The sequence below is a fragment of the Littorina saxatilis genome, linkage group LG1, assembly GCF_037325665.1.
Source record: "Littorina saxatilis isolate snail1 linkage group LG1, US_GU_Lsax_2.0, whole genome shotgun sequence".
NCBI lineage: Eukaryota > Metazoa > Mollusca > Gastropoda > Littorinimorpha > Littorinidae > Littorina > Littorina saxatilis.
Genome location: NC_090245.1, coordinates 33761726 through 33780436, shown reverse-complemented (window position 1 = coordinate 33780436; position 18711 = coordinate 33761726). Strand labels below are relative to the sequence as shown.

Below are 18711 nucleotides of genomic sequence, written 5' to 3'. Positions count from 1 at the left end.
CCGGCTTTTTGTAAAAGTTGAGGTGGCGGAGGGAAACCTGGTAAACGGAACGGAAAAAACTCTTTTCTCGTTTAGTTTAACATCTTTTATTCTATTTCAGTTTTGTTAACGGTCTGTCGCTGAACTGTAAACTCTTCACGCGCTCTTTCTCTTCAATTTCAATCGCCGCGTAACCTTTTTACGAGACCCCTGAAGGCTTTTTCCTTCGCGTAGTAATATGCGGCGAGGGTTGTGATCAATTATGAATGAACTTGGATTGCTTTTTCAGAGTCCCTGTCCGTTTTCGTCATTCCAAAGCACTTTTAGCAGCGTGTAGTTTGACCTTGAAAGAATAAGGGTTAACATGGTCGATTTTCTAAATCGCAGTTCATTGCAGATCTTTTCGTTTTATGTCTTTGCTTGTCAGGTCCGATTTCACGTTCTCCGTATGTCACGTGCATGCACAGTGAGTTATACAGACACTAATTTATAACCTAGTGGTCACATGTATATTACCGATGCTGAGTGTCGTTCGATTACTATTATGACTGCATTCTTTGTGGTCAGAGGTAATCCGGATTATTGATTAGGCAGTCTCTGAATTAAGTTTTGCTGTCTATTTCTCCCCCCCCCCCTCCTCTCAATCTTATTACCTGACCACCCCCTTTCCTTCACGATTGTATTCATTTTATGTCGATAAATACTGGACACACACATTATATATTCCATCCGAGAATTTGAGCCCAGGTCAAGTTTCTTCGTGTGTGCAGTGTACGTAGTAGTGTGGCTCAGTGGTTTGCTCATCTCTAAGGTGAAGCGAGAAAGAGAGACTGGTGATCTTGTCTTATAATAATAATAAGAAGAACATTTATATAGCGCTAAATCAAAAACTTTCGTTAAAAAGGCTTGCTCTAAGCGCTTGACATCTAAACTAAAACGTCATTCACACTCTTTACAATGATGTACAAGAACTTCATGTCACACTCTTTCATTCAGTATAGCACCATTCACACAGTTGTTATTCTTATATTTGTTTTATTTGCCAGTTTAGCTGATTCAAAGCATAACACCAGGCTATTTGTGCGCACGGGGCAAGGACTGGCTGACTGCGTTCTGAATCTTTTCAATCTTGCGTTCGTTGACCTGTTCGCTACGTGCTGAAGTTGTCGCCGGGGGAAAAGAACAAAACGTTTATGGATATGACCCGGAGTTACATTTTCTGCTGCTAAAGTCACAATAATGACAGAAAGGATCAAATTCAAAGAAAGACTGAGACTGGCATTTTCCACAAAAATATCAGTAAAAAAACACCCAATAACAACAGCAACAAGGAAAGACGGGATCGGGAGACTGAGACGGAAGCAAGTAAGAAGGTCAGCTAAGTGTAGCAAGTTAAACCCATTATCGACAACTCGGCTCGGTTGGACTTCAAGGGACATAACTCTTCCAGTCTGAAAGAAAAAGCTAAGGTTTTCCTGCAGCGTGAAAAATCACCTCACCTGTAGGTGCAGATAATGTCACGGGGTTGATGCCATCATCTTACCTGGAAATACTTTGACTCCCAGAGCTTCTTAGCCCCTCCTGTTTCCGGAGGGAATTTGAGGAGCGTTGGAGCGGAAAATGTGACCGGTGAGAAGCCAATAAAGCGTGGATCGTTGTTCCGTTAGATCTTTGCTCAGGTATGCCGTGGCGCCTATACCTTGTGACAACACCAGCTTCCACTCCTTTTTCCTGTCCAGTCTTTGGTATGCAGGTAATACCGGCAGTCATTTAGCACTGGTGGGAGTACTGGCAAAAGTCTCGCGCCGTAGCGAAAGTGGTAACGTACGTTGCAGTATACATCGAAGTTCAGTCCTACTGCGGAAGCATAACTTAAAAAATAAAAAAATAAAAAAATTCTGCTTTGTTTTTCTTTCTTTCTTACAATTCATTTTACATCCTATCTCTGCTGTGATAAGCGGCTCTCCATCTGTCTCTTTCTGTCTGTCTGTCTGTCTGTCTGTCTATCTCTCTCTCTCTCGCTCGCTCATTTCCTTAACTCACGCAGGATTTATGGACCGTTTACTCGAGCCGAATGCGAGGTCAGCTCTTTTTTGTTTTGTTTTGTAAAACCTTCCCGAATACTCGTTTCAAATTGCTCTCTTTCTCTTTTTCTAAAAGTGAAACTTATGTTCTTGTTCTTCTTGCGTTTCAATCAATCAATAGGAGGCTTATATCGCGCATATTCCGTGGGTACAGTTCTAGGCGCTCTGCAATGATGCCGTGTGAGATGAAATTTTATACGGCCAGTAGATTGCAGCCATTTCGGCGCATATTTACCTTTCACGGCCTATTATTCCCAGTCACACGGGTATAGGTAGACAATTATTAACTGTGCCTAAGCAATTTTGCCAGGAAAGACCCTATTGTCAATCGTGGGACGTTTCCTTGCTACTGACAAAATAACGAACTAAAACAAAAACAACAACAAAAAGAAGAAGAAGAAACAAAACCCATTGCATTTCGCCTCGGTCAACCTTCCATCTTTGATGTTTTCTAAATGATCGTCAGTAAACCTTTTTCTCTTCGTTTCTTTTTTCATTCTTATACCTCCCTCATCCCGCATTGCATGCAGGAGTCGAAATGTCCACCACAGTCCCAAAAACTGTTCGCTTTTAATTTTGCCCGTTTTTTAAACTGATTATTTTTTTAAATGTTACCCTCATGATTGTAGTTATGTCCCAAAACTAATTTTACGGGATCGCTCAGTCACGAAATGTAACAAAAATTGCTGGTGGAAAACTGAGTGTGAATGTAAGACGAAAGTGCTTAAAACACACGAAAAAGAAGAAAACCGATATTGTTGCATCACGATAAGAAGGGTAATGGTTTGTGAAGGGGACAATGAATTGAGTTCGTCGAAAGGGCATGAGCACGTGTGTTTTCTAGCACACTCAGATTTACTTGTGCGTTTGTGTAGCTTCATTTTTGTGTTTGTGCGTTTTCTAGCACACTCAGATTTACTTGTGCGTTTGTGTAGCTTCATTTTTGTGTTTGTGCGTTTTCTAGCACACTCAGATTTACTTGTGCGTTTGTGTAGCTTCATTTTTGTGTTTGTGCGTTTTCTAGCACACTCAGATTTACTTGCGCGTTTGTGTAGCTTCATTTTTGTGTTTGTGCGTTTTCTAGCACACTCAGATTTACTTGTGCGTTTGTGTAGCTTCATTTTTGTGTTTGTGCGTTTTCTAGCACACTCAGATTTACTTGTGCGTTTGTGTAGCTTCATTTTTGTGTTTGTGCGTTTTCTAGCATGTCACCTTCCATAAAGTATATCAAGGTCATATATTCATGTACGACTGGTGTACTTCTAAACGAAAAGGAGAAGAAGTAAACAATAACAAAAAGTAACAAAAAAAGACTCTTTTCTATTGTGGTAAACTAACTTTAACAGCGCCCTTGGTTTGCAAGCGGCACTACAGTGTAGCGACGCTATAAAAACGTGTGTGAAATTTTGATCTTCTTCCTCTGTTAACAAAAACAACATGATGCAATGCATCTGTACAGAAAAGTGAAAGTGCAGGCGACTACTTTGGATGATACGGAAACTGCCACGTCCGTGATTCAAGGTTTTTTGTGTGCATTCGCGTCGCAATTATACTTGAGGAAGTTAATGGTTTACTAGCTTCCGCCTTTTCAGAACTTGATGAGTCTATCGACAAGCATGTTTTCCTAAAGCAGTTGTTTAATGGAAATATTATCTTCCTTAAAGCATTCGACGTGCTCGACTTTTTGGTGACTGTGGCACAGTCGGTTTAACTCTGTGCGTGATTATCTGAACCAGGAAGGCTGTTTAGAGATGATTACAAAAAACTCTTATGTAGTCACTTGAGGTTTAATTCGAGAGGGTGTACGTGTATACTTCACGCAACGTCTGTAGTCTCATATTACATGTATAATATTAAAGGTACACTCCGTCTCAGAGCTACACAGTTCAGTCTAGGGTTTGAAATGTCACCACACGCCATAGTAATTATATAATGCCTTGACTTCAGTGTTTGAATGTTCAGTTGTTCCAGTTTTAAACGCAGTTTTTTTTAATCTTTGCAGAATGGGAATAAAGTCTGTTTATTTGATTTTTATTTAAAGAACGTTTCCTGGCAGAACGAAACCACATCTTTGTATCGGTGTCTTAATCAACTCCGGCTTTGCCTATTTGACAGTTGAGATACTGCAAGGAGCGAGGGAGTGAACAAAAGCAGGGGTCATGCCAGAAGTGCATGTAATCCTCCAGCATTGATGCCATGAGGGTACAGTCTCCCGGACATATGCTTTTGACACCCGCTTTCCCTTAACCTTTCACGCCTGATTGTGTCACAGTAAATTGAAGCGAAGGACAAGGGAACAAGAGGGAGAGATTAACATTTTTTGTGGCCGTCCTTCCGATGGCCTTTCACTTTTAATTGTGACTAAGAAAATTGAAGGCAAGTAGAATTAAACACGAGGGAGAGTTCAACATTTTGCGGTTGTCGACTCAGAACTGTCTTAATCCCTTTAGCCTGCCACACTTGACTGTGACAAAGAAAACTGCAACCAGGGTGAAACATACACGAGAGGGATGGCTTAAACATCTTATTAGGCGAGTGTCGACTCAGAACCGTTTTCATTGAGGGTGGATTTGCAACTTTCAGGACTGCAAGGGCGATAATGCAGTGGATAGAATTGAAGTTCGTGCATCTCAGTCATCTGCATCGGTGATTTTAAGTGTCTAGCACCTGCACCATCTGTTGGTAGCAGTTCGAGTAGAATTCTCCTTCCTTAATTTGTTACCTCCCTTTTCTGTAGCATCATGTCTTTAATAGGATTTGTAACATAAGGTTTAAATTGTTTTGAGACGGCGGGTTGGAATGAGCAGGCTGTAGAGTTTTCCTTCCTTGGTTTTGTACTTCTCTTTTTGTAGCATTATGTCTTAAATAGGATTTGTAACATAAGGTTTCCATTGCTTCGAGACGGCGAGTTGGAATGAGCGGGTCGGATTTTAAACGGGGGTAAGGGAAGAGCCAAGTTCAGAGCAAATTATACAAAATGTTATTTCACGCCTCAGTGACTTTCATACGAGTTTGAAAGGTCGCGGTTGGAAAAGAAGAGTTTTGCAGCCACCACGTGCTCGACGTTTTGAAAACCTTTATCAACAGTGTTAAGGTTCCCTTTCTTTTAAGAAAATGCGGAGAGAACGACACAAGCATGTCTATAGAATAACGGTTAGAATAAAAATGAACCAGTAAAATCAAAGTCCAGAAAAGAGCGTGGAAGGACGGATTTTCTGCACAATAGCCAGGGACTTAGACGAAGTTGTTTTTTGTTCCCCTCATGTTTATCTTTTCCTTTTTGAAGACTTTCGCGCCTCAGACTGTGAAGATAGTTGAAGGTCTATTAACTTTATTGTTTTGTTTTACTTTGTCTTGCACATTTCTGGTAGCCATCTTTTAACATTTAATTTTTTTTTTTATTTTTTTTTTTTTACAGATTCTCAAATATGCCACTTGGCACAAATCCTGCCACCCCACGCGGGTTAGGGGGAAGAATTTACCCGATGCTCCCCAGCATGTCGTAAGAGGCGACTAACGGATTCTGTTTCTCCTTTTACCCTTGTTAAGTGTTTCTTGTATAGAATATAGTCAATGTTTGTAAAGATTTTAGTCAAGCAGTATGTAAGAAATGTTAAGTCCTTTGTACTGGAAACTTGCATTCTCCCAGTAAGGTAATATATTGTACTACGTTGCAAGCCCCTGGAGCAATGTTTTGATTAGTGCTTTTGTGAACAAGAAACAATTAACAAGTGGCTCTATCCCATCTCCCCCCTTTCCCCGTCGCGATATAACCTTCGTGGTTGAAAACGACGTTAAACACCAAATAAAGAAAGAAAGATTGTTGTGTGAAAGTGTTTTTTGTTTGGGTATATATATATATATATTTTTTTTTTTGGGGGGGGGGGGGGGAGTGAGGAGAATGTCTTTTTTACCTGATCCAAACGAGTTGAATTTTAGTCGCAGAATGCACCAGATTGCACTGATTTTAATGTACCATTTAAACAAAATTCGGGGGAGCATGCCCCCGAACCCCCCTAGAAAGGGATTTCCTCGTTTTTCATCACAAGAGAGTCCCACCCCTAATGGAGTAAATTTAGGGTATGTATCTGAGCGGGCGGAAGCTATTATCTCATGCATTGTGATGATCTGGAAGATGGTTAACAAGGGAAGAGGGGTACCGTTAAAAACGGCCGAGCAATGCCGCTTTATAGATTTATCGCTGACAAGAGAATACAAAAACTCCCACTTTCCGTTGAAATGGGGATCAAAGAGAGATCGACTTTTAGTTTTGTCCGTACTTTGAGAAAGGACAAAGCTTCACACACAAAAATTAACTTGTCTTTGAGTTTAACAACCAAAGAAAGTGAAGAGATGGAATCGTCTTTTTTGTGTTTTGCACTGAAACTGAAAAGTTACTGCAGTTTTCTGTCTTTAATCGTCTTGAATGAAGATTACGATGGGATTGTAAAATGGAAGCATACTTAAAATTATTTTAAAAAAATCAGAATACAAACAGGTCGAAGAAGAACAAGAAGGAAACGAACGGAAAAGGAAAAGAAAATATGTAAAGGTGGATCGGAACTTTGAAAGTAAAGGACATAACAGCAACAAAGAACGAAGAAGAAAGAGCTAGAAAGAACTTACTGCATCTCAAACTTGAGAACACGGAATAAATGGCGTAGCATTACTTTGCTTAAAGTAATCAAATCCAAGATATGACCGTGAAGCTGGTCACGATGGCTGGAATAACATCATTTTCTTGTTTTCCAAACCTCTCTGTCATGATCAGCTGAGAAAGTGTTTACAGGCTCATTTTGGCGCTGCGGACAAGAACAAAACTTGTCATTGGGGTGATACGATCCTTATCAATCTTACTTCCTGTTCCAAACCGCACGAATCCTAGCATCATTGTGGCATGTAGCACTTGAGAAAAAAAAGGGAGGCGGAGGAAACCCGAGGACAAACAAAGAAAAGAAAAAAGATTAACTAGAAAAAAGATAGCTTAGGTTTCAATCAGATATCCACTTAATTGTTTATTTTTATTGTTTTTCTGTCATTTTTTTCTCTGTATCTCTTTGCAATGTTTGTTGAAAGTGTGACAGCAATATGCACAATATCCGTGTCACTGGATCTGTTTCATGCTTCAACTTCCTGAACCAAATGGGTTTTTCCGAAGATGATCATGTTTTAAAGCGAAAGTGCTCAAGGAAGATCATCGCTGAACGTAATCTTGTTCATGACAGTGAATCATAAAACAGCGTACCATGTAATGTTTTATTCAAAAAGAGTGCAGAATTTGACTGACTGGGACAGATTCTTACGTCAATGCACGTCAACCATCAAGGTAACCTGTTCACCATGGAACGATCGAGCAAATCCCGCTATGGCGAGAATTTGCGAGAGCCATCAGGGATTTAATGACGATTCTTAATCTTAGTCCCAGTCCTTTGCGCATCAACTTCATGTCCCCATAAACAGGCACTAGTTTCCTGTGAGGACTTTTAAATTTAGCCTTACCCAGTCAGTTGACAGTTGTTACTATGTCTTAGCTACTTACCATTGACACTGTTGGCTGACAGAAACTAGGGAAGCATAATTTAATTAGAAACGACACCGACGAAAATAAGACGATAAAGCTTGGCCCTCTTCCAGCGTTAATTATCTGACGTCAGAAGATAATCAAACTTCGAAATGATGTCACAGTACGAATAATGGCGTCACGTAAACATTCTGTCACTTCTGCTGCATGTCTCTCAAGTAACCGACAAAGACTTTCGAGAACAAATTTTGTCTCGGTGACTGCGTCATATCAGCAGCAAAAAAATGACTCTTAAGGTCACCGCATGGCTGTGCATGTATCTGTATCGTAGGTCATTAATAATGTACACCGCCAGGAGGTTAACAATGGGTTTTGTTCAACAAGAATTGATGACCAGCAATTACTGTGGGGCCCGGGTAGCTCAGGTGGTAGAGCACTGGACTTGTGATCGAAAGGTCGCTGGTTCGAATCCGGGCCGGGACGGACACGGGTCAACTTTATGTGCAGACCCAGAGACGGTATCCATCTCCCACCCCCGTGTCACCACAATGGCACGTTAAAGATCTTGGTCATTCTACCATAAGTGCAGATGGCTGATACCACCTAAACACGCATACATCAAAAGCCGTGAGGGCGTAAAAACTCGAATCGTATAAACCAATTCATGTCCAATATAGGCAATTAAGACCTGACGGACAATAAGCCCCTTAAAATTTACTTTTTTTACAATTACTGTAATGAGTTTCAGTTTGGGTTATCTGACCCATCAGAGGTTCTGATAGTTTGTAAATCCAAACTTGATTAAATTACGAGAAAAAAAATTGTCAAGCGAGGTTGTTCTCATGAAATTAAGAAAAGGAAGCACTTCCGAAGAGATAGAGTGTCGATTTTATGTATGTTGTTCGCTGATTTAAAGCGACACATAATTGGAATTCTATATTCGTTCTTGATTTTGAAGAACAAGGCTGAACGATTGTTTTGTGATTGCATTTTCTTGTGCGCACCTGCGGAGCTTTCACAATCACGACGTGTTTAATGGATGGTTGACCTCTCAGTAGAGGTAACCTTCAGTGATATAGGCTAAGTGAAATTATCAAGTGTGCACCCAAAATCATGTGTCTGTCTCAATTTACACGGCAACTTCTTTTCATGGAAAGTAATCAGAGGTAAATGCAGTCAAATGTCCTGAAGTACGACTGACAAACCTTTAATTGTCTAAGATGTGGCTTTATTGATAACTGGACGTGTTGAAAATCCACAGTCATAGATCAGTGTGTCATATTGTGAATCATTCAGGCTTGACGTCTTTTACAGAGGCTGAAGCACAGGAATGTTGCAGGGCTTCCTGGCTTCCGGAAGACTCTCTCTCCCCCCCCTTCACACATGAACGTGGGCTCCCAACATGGCCTTGGGCAACCGCCGTACCCTTGCCTTATTTAGGAAGGCCCCACCCACCCCCACCCCGTTCTCATCCAGTCAAGCCCCGTGTTAAAACGACTACCGGAATTTTGAAAACCATGTCAAAGGTCAAAAACATCAACCGGTTAACCCTCTCAGTTGCGCGTGCATATAGCTGCAAGTTGTTCAATAGTATATATTGTCCACTTCCTCGAGATACGTAGAGGTTACATGCCGAGTCTCAGTGATTATTAAAAATAATGGTCGAAGTTAGCGGATCATGAAAAATGCGAGCTTTAGCGATCTTTTTCGTGACCGCGAACTGAGACCATTATTTTTTATAATCACCGAGACGAGGTGTGTAACCTCTTTATTCCTCCTTTCTTCAGTTATTCAAAGAAAAGAGGAGTTTTTTTGCGAAAGTTTGATCGAATCCTATTCACTCAACCAGTCAACCTGCGCAGGCGATCGATTAATGCGCGGTTGTATTATATAGTTCCGTGCAAATCATTCCATTCTGTTAACACTTCTTGTCAGTTTTCCTATTTTGGACTAAAATGAAGTACACAGATATGCTGTTATTCTGCTGTGGCGGCAAAGGCGGATATTGTGTGTTCTGTATATGTTTTGGTATCGCTTAGGATAATGTTCTTTTGTCAAATGGGACTAGCAGACGAACTTTTGCACCCGTGTTCCAACGTTAAAAACTGTATGAAGTTCTGTTTTCTGGGGAAAATAGTGTATGAAACCGCTTTATGTTGTTTAAATTGATGAGATGTGTGCATTTGGTTGCGTGTGATCTGTTTATTAAATGAAATATTGTTGAAAACTGACCGTCGGATTGCAGTCTGTTGTCGAAGAAACTGAGTGAAAAGAAATTTGAAAGGGGAACTACTCATGTCGCTGGACAAAGTATGAGAGTTACTTGCCTTGGGAATTTGCTTGTGATGAACCGTTTGTGCACAGCAGACCAAGATTCAGAAAACAACCAAACTCATGGATTTTATATGGAGATTCATGTGTTCAGGCCTGTAGTTGTTAATTTAAATGCGATATGTTTGTATTGTTTGCTCCAGAGATGTATACTTCGTACATTAGAGCGTTCGGAACTTTTCAGTCGCAAAAGTAGTACCGACGCAGAACAGCTTCTCAACCCATTGCGCTATCGAGGATTCAGGCTGTTGCTGGGTCGTTATTTGTTTGGTTGCTGGGTGTTTATCGAAAAATAACTAGCTCTACAAGTTTACAGAGGTAAAGAAGCAGAGGGGGGGAATAAAGTAATTTACTGGAGATGCTTGCAATCGGGAGCGAAGGCAGAAACAATGACAATAATTCTCTTCACTCATGTCCTATATTTCTCTCTTTATTCCACAAGCTCCATCTCCTCTTACCGCTAAAAATCTAATTTTCAGAACCTCATTGAGATTTGTCGCCCGTTTCCGGTAATAAAATCCACAGAATTGAGTTTAAGGGAAACTGGAGAAAGACGTTTGAAATGATACCGCAGGAAACCGAAGAACGAAATGAAGTTTTGTGCGTGTTTTCTTGGTTGCAAGCGGAGGAAGGGAGGAGGATTGGGGGGGGGGGGGGCGGGGCGGGGGGGGGGGGGGGGGCGCGATACAGTAAACATTTGTTATCAGTGCTGAGCTATTGCTAGCAAAAAAAAAGTACAATCAAATTAGGATAGTTTTGTTCTGTTTCTTTTCCCTTTGTCGTGGAATTGAATTCAATCATCGATGGTCAAATTTCATGTCGTTGACATTGATATTTCTTCCTGGTTCCATGTTTGGTCTACATCTCTTTGGGTTCACACACACACACCCACACACACACACACACACACACACACACACACACACACACACACACACACACACACACACACTGTGTGTGTGTGTGTGTGTGTGTGTGTGTGTGTGTGTGTGTGTGTGTGTGTCTCTCTCTCTCTCCTCTGTCTGTCTGTATGTCTGTCTGTTTGTCTGTAAGCCTTCACTAGAAATAAGACATTTGATCAATGTCTTTTCTCCGTCTTTTGCCTTTTTGATGTTCTGTGTCTTTTCTATTCGCTCTGCTCGTTTATGCGACACTTTTGTGGGTAAATATTGCTTTGCTAATATTGGTTTGCTGAAGGGAGTTTTTGTCGCCAACAAAATCTGTTTCAACTCGCAGCAAAAGTTAATATTCGCCATATTCTTTTGGACCGGGGACATGACAATGCACAGTAGGACTGCCGTTATTCGGTGTATTCGGTTGACCCCCACACACCCCTCGTAAGACCCCCTGTTTTTAGCCAACCCATTGTCACACTCACCCCATAAAGACTATGTTTTCTCAGATTTTTTTTGTTCACGAACCTTTTAAATTCATCTCCAATGTACGACTTTTGTTGTTGTTGAGAACTGAGTTTTTTTCAGTTTTTTCTTCTTCTTCGAGGTCTGTAAAATAAGACTGTCACTGCAGCTATAGCCCTTATTGCTGGTCATTTGATCATTGCTTGCTTGATTGAACGATCGCCTGACCCGTTGATTCATTAGCTTCAGTTCTGTTTGTTTCAGGCTTTTGTATCGACGGGGACGAACTTACAGTTGAATTTTTCCGCCAACGCCTGGTCGGACATAGCAGAAGAGAGAGTGCCCACCAGAGAATTCGTTAATTTCGACAGAGAACCTGGAAAGGTGAGTCACGCATTTACTTTGCAACAAATGTTGTCTTGTTGTGGAAAAAAAAGTCACATTGTTGTATACTTGAGTTTTGGTTCAAGCTTTATTTGGAGTTTCCGTGTTGTGAAGCTTGAGGTTTGTGTTTTTTTGGTTTTTTTTTAAGCAGTGTTGTATTCACTTCAGAACAGAAAAAGAACAGACAAGTTAAGATCTACAGCAAGTTTGAAGCTCATTGTGGTACTACACATAGTAATGCTCGTCATCTCTCTATGGTTAATGTGTTCGTCCGTTTGTAATTCATTCGCACTAACGTCAAACCAATAATTCATAACTCCGTCATTGTTAATCAGCAGTCACTGTTAACGAATGATTACACAACAGCGTGGAAGACAATGTTTCATCAAGACAGAGCCTCATTCAATGAAACAAAACGAGACACAAACACATCACACGAAAGTGTTTTCTTGCCGTACCCTTTGTGGTGACGAGGAGACTGCAATTGTGCCAAAAGAAACACACATTGCATTCATCAGTTATAAAGCAACACACGTTCGAGTGAAAATTGATGATTACTGCGTCGTAAGGTCAGCTGATTGTTTTGCCTCGGGGCGGGGATGGTAGGGGATTTTTTTCTTCTTCTTTTTTTATATTTAGTCAAGTTTTGACTAAATATTTTAACATCGAGGGGGAATCGAAACGAGGGTCGTGGTGTGTGTGTGTGTGTGTGTGTGTGTGTGTGTGTCTGTCTGTGTGTGTGTGTGTGTGTGTGTGTGTAGAGCAATTCAGACTAAACTACTGGACCGATCTTTATGAAATTTGACATGAGAGTTCCTGGGTATGAAATCCCCGAACGTTTTTTTCATTTTTTTGATAAATGTCTTTGATGACGTCATATCCGACTTTTCGTGAAAGTTGAGGCGGCACTGTCACGCCCTCATTTTTCAACCAAATTGGTTGAAATTTTGGTCAAGTAATCTTCGACGAAGCCCGGACTTCGGTATTGCATTTCAGCTTGGTGGCTTAAAAATTAATTAATGACTTTGGTCATTAAAAACTGAAAATTGTAAAAAAAAATAAAAATTTATAAAACGATCCAAATTTACGTTTATCTTATTCTCCATCATTTGCTGATTCCCAAAACATATAAATATGTTATATTCGGATTAAAAACAAGCTCTGAAAATTAAATATATAAAAATTATTATCAAAATTAAATTGTCCAAATCAATTTAAAAACACTTTCATCTTATTCCTTGTCGGTTCCTGATTCCAAAAACATATAGATATGATATGTTTGGATTAAAAACACGCTCAGAAAGTTAAAACAAAGAGAGGTACAGAAAAGCGTGCTATCCTTCTTAGCGCAACTACTACCCCGCTCTTCTTGTCAATTTCACTGCCTTTGCCATGAGCGGTGGACTGACGATGCTACGAGTATACGGTCTTGCTGAAAAATGGCATTGCGTTCAGTTTCATTCTGTGAGTTCGACAGCTACTTGACTAAATATTCTATTTTCGCCTTACGCGACTTGTTACTTGCTTCTGTTCGTCTTCTTCTTGAAGTTGTTCCTTTTTATATTTAGTCAAGTTTTGACTAAATATTTTAACGTAGAGGGGGGAATCGAGACGAGGGTCGTGGTGTATGTGTGTGTGTGTGTGTGTGTGTGTGTGTGTGTGTGTGTCTGTGTGTGTGTGTAGAGCGATTCAGACTAAACTACTGGACCGATCTTTATGAAATTTGACATGAGAGTTCCTGGGTATGAAATCCCCGAACGTTTTTTTCATTTTTTTGATAAATGTCTTTGATGACGTCATATCCGGCTTTTCGTGAAAGTTGAGGCGGCACTGTCACGCCCTCATTTTTCAACCAAATTGGTTGAAATTTTGGTCAAGTAATCTTCGACGAAGCCCGGGGTTCGGTATTGCATTTCAGCTTGGTGGCTTAAAAATTAATTAATGACTTTGGTCATTAAAAATCGGAAAATTGTAAAAAAAAATAAAAATTTATAAAACGCTCCAAATTTACGTTTATCTTATTTTCCATCATTTGCTGATTCCAAAAACATATAAATATGTTATATTCGGATTAAAAACAAGCTCTGAAAATTAAATATATAAAAATTATTATCAAAATTAAATTGTCCAAATCAATTTAAAAACACTTTCATCTTATTCCTTGTCGGTTCCTGATTCCAAAAACATATAGATATGATATGTTTGGATTAAAAACACGCTCAGAAAGTTAAAACAAAGAGAGGTACAGAAAAGCGTGCTATCCTTCTTAGCGCAACTACTACCCCGCTCTTCTTGTCAATTTCACTGCCTTTGCCATGAGCGGTGGCCTGACGATGCTACGAGTAAAATGGCATTGCGTTCAGTTTCATTCTGTGAGTTCGACAGCTACTTGACTAAATATTGTATTTTCGCCTTACGCGACTTGTTGCCTTTACCTTGTTCTTGGGCGTTCTTCTGCTTCTGACATGCTCGCTAACTCACTCACGCACTCAATCACTCACTCTCTCACTTACTTACTTTTAGAGTGATCAGAGAATGCTAAATTAGAAAGTATTTCACCAAAGAGTAATAGATAAAACAAAAAGAAGGTATTAAAGGAAGAAAGAAAGAAAAGAGAGAAAGAAAAATATTGAGAATGATCAGAGAATGCTGAATTAGAAAGTATTTCACCAAAGATTCATAGAGAAAACAACAAGAAGTCATTAAAGGGGAAAAGAAAACAAGTCGCGTAAGGCGAAAATACAATATTTAGTCAAGTAGCTGTTGAACTCACAGAATGAAACTGAACGCAACGCAACGCAGCAAGACCGTATACTCGTAGCATCGTCACTCCACCGCCTGTGGCAAAGGCAGTGCACGTGGAATTGACAAGAAGAGCGGGGTATTCGTTGCGCTGAGAAGGATAGCACGCTTTTCTGTACCTCTCTTTGTTTTAACTTTCTGAGCGTGTTTTTAATCCAAACATATCATATCTATATATTTTTGGAATCAGGAACCGACAAGGAATAAGATGAAAGTGTTTTTAAATTGATTTCGAAAAAAAAAATTTGATAATAATTTTTATATATTTAATTTTCAGAGCTTGTTTTTAATCCAAATATAACATATTTATATGTTTTTGGAATCAGCAAATGATGGAGAATAAGATAAACGTAAATTTGGATCGTTTTATAAATTTTTATTTTTTTTTACAATTTTCAGATTTTTAATGACCAAAGTCATTAATTAATTTTTAAGCCACCAAGCTGAAATGCAATACCGAACCCCGGGCTTCGTCGAAGAGTACTTGACGAAAATTTCAACCAATTTGGTTGAAAAATGAGGGCGTGACAGTGCCGCCTCAACTTTCACGAAAAGCCGGATGTGACGTCATCAAAGACATTTATCAAAAAAATGAAAAAAACGTTCGGGGATTTCATACCCAGGAACTCTCATGTCAAATTTCATAAAGATCGGTCCAGTAGTTTAGTCTGAATCGCTCTACACACACACACACACACACACAGACACACACACGCACACACACACGCACATACACCACGACCCTCGTTTCGATTCCCCCTCGATGTTAAAATATTTAGTCAAAACTTGACTAAATATAAAAAAGAGAGAGAAAGAAAGACAGGAAGAAGAAAAGTAAAACCAAAAATATAAAAAAATAAAGCAATGATACTGTTTACAAACAAAATACTTCCACCAGTTTGTTTGTTTGTTTGCTGAACGCCCAGCCGACCACGAAGGGCCATATCAGGGCGGTACTTCCACCAGTATCCGTGACCGTTTTTATACCGTGTTGGGGCTTGTCTTTCAACTGAACTATTAACACCATTTTTTGCTTCAACCTCCTGTTTTATTACTTTCGGTCCACCCAACGCACCTCTTCTTCTGATCCGCTTTCACGCGGCTCGTTTTGACGTAAAAACACAAAACCAGTAATAAAACTGAGTAATATTGTCGCTTGGGGGATGGGTGGGGAGGGGGTCGTATTTCCCATTAGGTGCTTTAAAATGAAGCCCTGAATATGACTAAGTGTTACGCCTATAAGCTAAACGCGTTGTACTCCGTTACAAGTACAATTTACATGTATGCGGGATTTTATTTTGCCAGATGGTTGAATAAATCGTTTAGACGAATATGATTAAATATAGCCCTGGAGATGTGGAGTTGCAGCTAAAGTAACGTTTACTGCAGCGTGTAGAGAACGGACGCCTCAGGAGCAGACATTTTTAAAACTTGCGGCTTTCATGCACGCGCCCTGTGCGTGTTCTGCCCGTTGGAAGCTTGGGGGGAGGGGTGACGTGAGGGGAGGGGTGACGTGAGGGGAGGTTCGTATTAGATTGATTAAAATGAAACCATAAATATGACTAAATAAATAGATTTTGAGTTGCAGATAAAATAAAATGCAAAGCGCGTATACATGGCACGACACAGGGGCAAAAATTGTTAAAACCTGCGGCTTAGCTATAAAACACATTGCCCAATGTGTTGTTTTCTGCTCGTTTGATTGGCGAGTCGCGTTGCTTTTCACGTTCTCGCTTTTATTTTAATGTAACTAGGTACGTGGGGAAAAAATGATAAAAGTGTCGTAATCGTCTAAAGGATAGTGACCCGTCTGTGCGCGTGGAACAAGTGAGCGAATGATAACAGGAAAGGAAATCCTACACTTCAACATGAGTTTAAGGGTTTAAGCTGCTTCGGCCCATTTGTAATGACTAAGGTTTGAGAGAATGGTTTCAAAGAGAGATAAAAAATGAGCTTGGTTGTCCACCAGGCTTTGTTCGCAAGTTTTTGGCCTTCTTTGCGACAGCGGGAAAGTTTATTTGATCAAATGGTTTGACTACACACGCACGCACGCACATGTATCAAGCGCGGGGGGAGAGGGGAGGGAGGTAGCCAACCACATGCAAAACCTCACACGCTGGTCAACGGAAGGAAAATCGAGCTGCAGTATAAAGGATCAAAAGCTACAAACTTGTGTCTTTAAAAAAAAAGTCCGCCGAAGCAAATGCACCAAGGTATGTTCTGCTCAAATAAAGAAATCGATGCAGTATTGTGTCAGAGTCTTATTAATTACGTTGGTATTGAAAAGGGGGATGGGGGGGGGGGGGGGGGGGGAGAAAAAGCAAACATGAAAACTTAAAAAAGAGAAAATGGAATAAGTAGAAAGCTGCAGTTTAAATGTTGATGACTGACGCACTATTTTGTGGAAGTGCATGTACCGCTACTTTGCTGTCCAAGGAACATTGATTCTGTTGGGCTTGAACAAATATTCATCGGAGCTAAAAGCATCTCATCCGGAATCAATCGTCTGTCGCAACAGAGGGAGTTCAGTTCTTGGTGCCAGGTGATTGATGCGGCTTCAATTGTGGGTACAACTCCTCACCAGACAGCCTTACAGGTGAAATAATAAACGGTTGAACAAAAACTTCGTCCGTTATTTTTCAGTTTAAATTGTCATGTGTCTCCCATTGCTCCCGATCGTTAAAACACATAATCGTCGTCGTCCTGGAGTTTTGGCGTAACTCGATTCTTGACAATTTTGATGTTTTTGTACTTTAGACTCAGTAAATTATTCTTCATGAGAAATATTCTCTAACACAAATGATGGACAATACATGATTTAACGTTCTTTTATCTTTCTTTCCATACCAGGTACAAACAAAAACACACACACACACACACTATTTCAGAATAAAAATAATCAGTTTTGGTCTTCTGCTGAAAAGCTGTCTCAAATGAGTTAAACGCCAAAATTCCAGGACGACGTCAAAATGATCAGAAGCAAAGGTATCAAATACAATGGATGAGATTCCTGTATAGAACACATCTATAGCAGATTTCGCCTCTAAAAAGGTGGAACGATTTCCTGCAGATACTTCCATTGTACGATGTTGCGAGCACAACTCGAGCTTTTCTGCTGAATAAAAAGCAACGAAAATCTACAACATACAACCTACTAACTACAAGAAAAAGACACGGAGATTTAAAAATAAAGTATCTTGGGTATCAAAACACAGAATCCCCCCCCCCCCCCCCCTCAAACACACAAACACGCCAGACTTCACTCCGCTCCCTCCTTCATCACAAGCGAGGACAACTCTTTTTTTTTAAATTCCAGAACAGGCTCCCTTGTGCAAAACTGATCGGGATAACCCGTCGCCGAGATAACAATCTGCTCATGTCTCAAAACAATAAAATAAAATAAAAATAAAAAAATAAGTGAGAAAAAAGCAGAAAGAAACAGGCATAATTATATGAACGACAGAACTGAAAAGCCAAACCTTGCCCCACGAAAAAAAAAGAAAAAAAGAAAAAAAGGAGAGTGAAAACAAAGTAGGCTATCAGGGAGCAAAAGCAGAGATGGGCAACTTTCCCACCTCCGTTGTTTCTTCGTCAGCACACTGCAACATTGAAACTAGTCCCTCCGTAAACTCAACACCAACGAGCATCCCTCCCCCGGGCCACTGGTCGGACCTCGGGGGCCACGATGGCGCACGAGATGGAGTGCTCGTGCCTCTCTCGTGCGTCTCGAGCTAGTTGTCTGAACGTGTCTGAACGTGCGTCTTCGTCGTTCGTTCGTTCGTTCGTTCGTCCGTTCGTTCTTTCGTTGTCACAGCGCCCCCCTGCCGGGTCGGCGTCAGTCGTTGGTCTCGAGGTTGCGGAGAAAACGGATCGAGGCGAAGATGACGTTATGTTTCTCATCCAAGACTGCAGGTGTAACATCCTGTTTGGTGATGCAAGTTTGGCCCTCGAAGGACCGTTTCGAACGGGTTAACATCGTTGATCTGAGAGCGTCATTTTTGTCTCGGTTCTGTGCGGAGTATTCCGTCGTTCTCCCCGCAGCCTCTCAAGTAGCGCTTGTAAAAAAAAAATGCAAATAATTCATGTGAACGAACAATTACTCTTTTAAGGTGTAACCGGTAGTGTCTCCGGGGTTGATTTCAACTTTGAGTTCAAGTTGAACTGTTCCGTTGCTTGGTAAGTGATGGCATAAAGGGCTGCCTCGTACGAAGCAAGTTAATGGTCTTTGCTGGGACTCGCGCAAACCTAATTG

At 40.5% G+C, this 18711-nt stretch overlaps 1 protein-coding gene across 3 annotated transcripts in view; it reads left to right on the top strand.

Moving 5' to 3' along the window:
• Positions 1-18711, top strand: part of LOC138967596 (core-binding factor subunit beta-like) — a 59916-nt gene that overhangs the window by 18211 nt on the left and 22994 nt on the right. For all 3 annotated transcript variants that reach the window (XM_070340198.1, XM_070340214.1, XM_070340206.1), the window contains exon 3: positions 11538-11657. In XM_070340198.1, coding sequence (XP_070196299.1) covers positions 11538-11657 — 120 coding nt within the window. The remainder of the gene's footprint in view (positions 1-11537; positions 11658-18711) is intronic.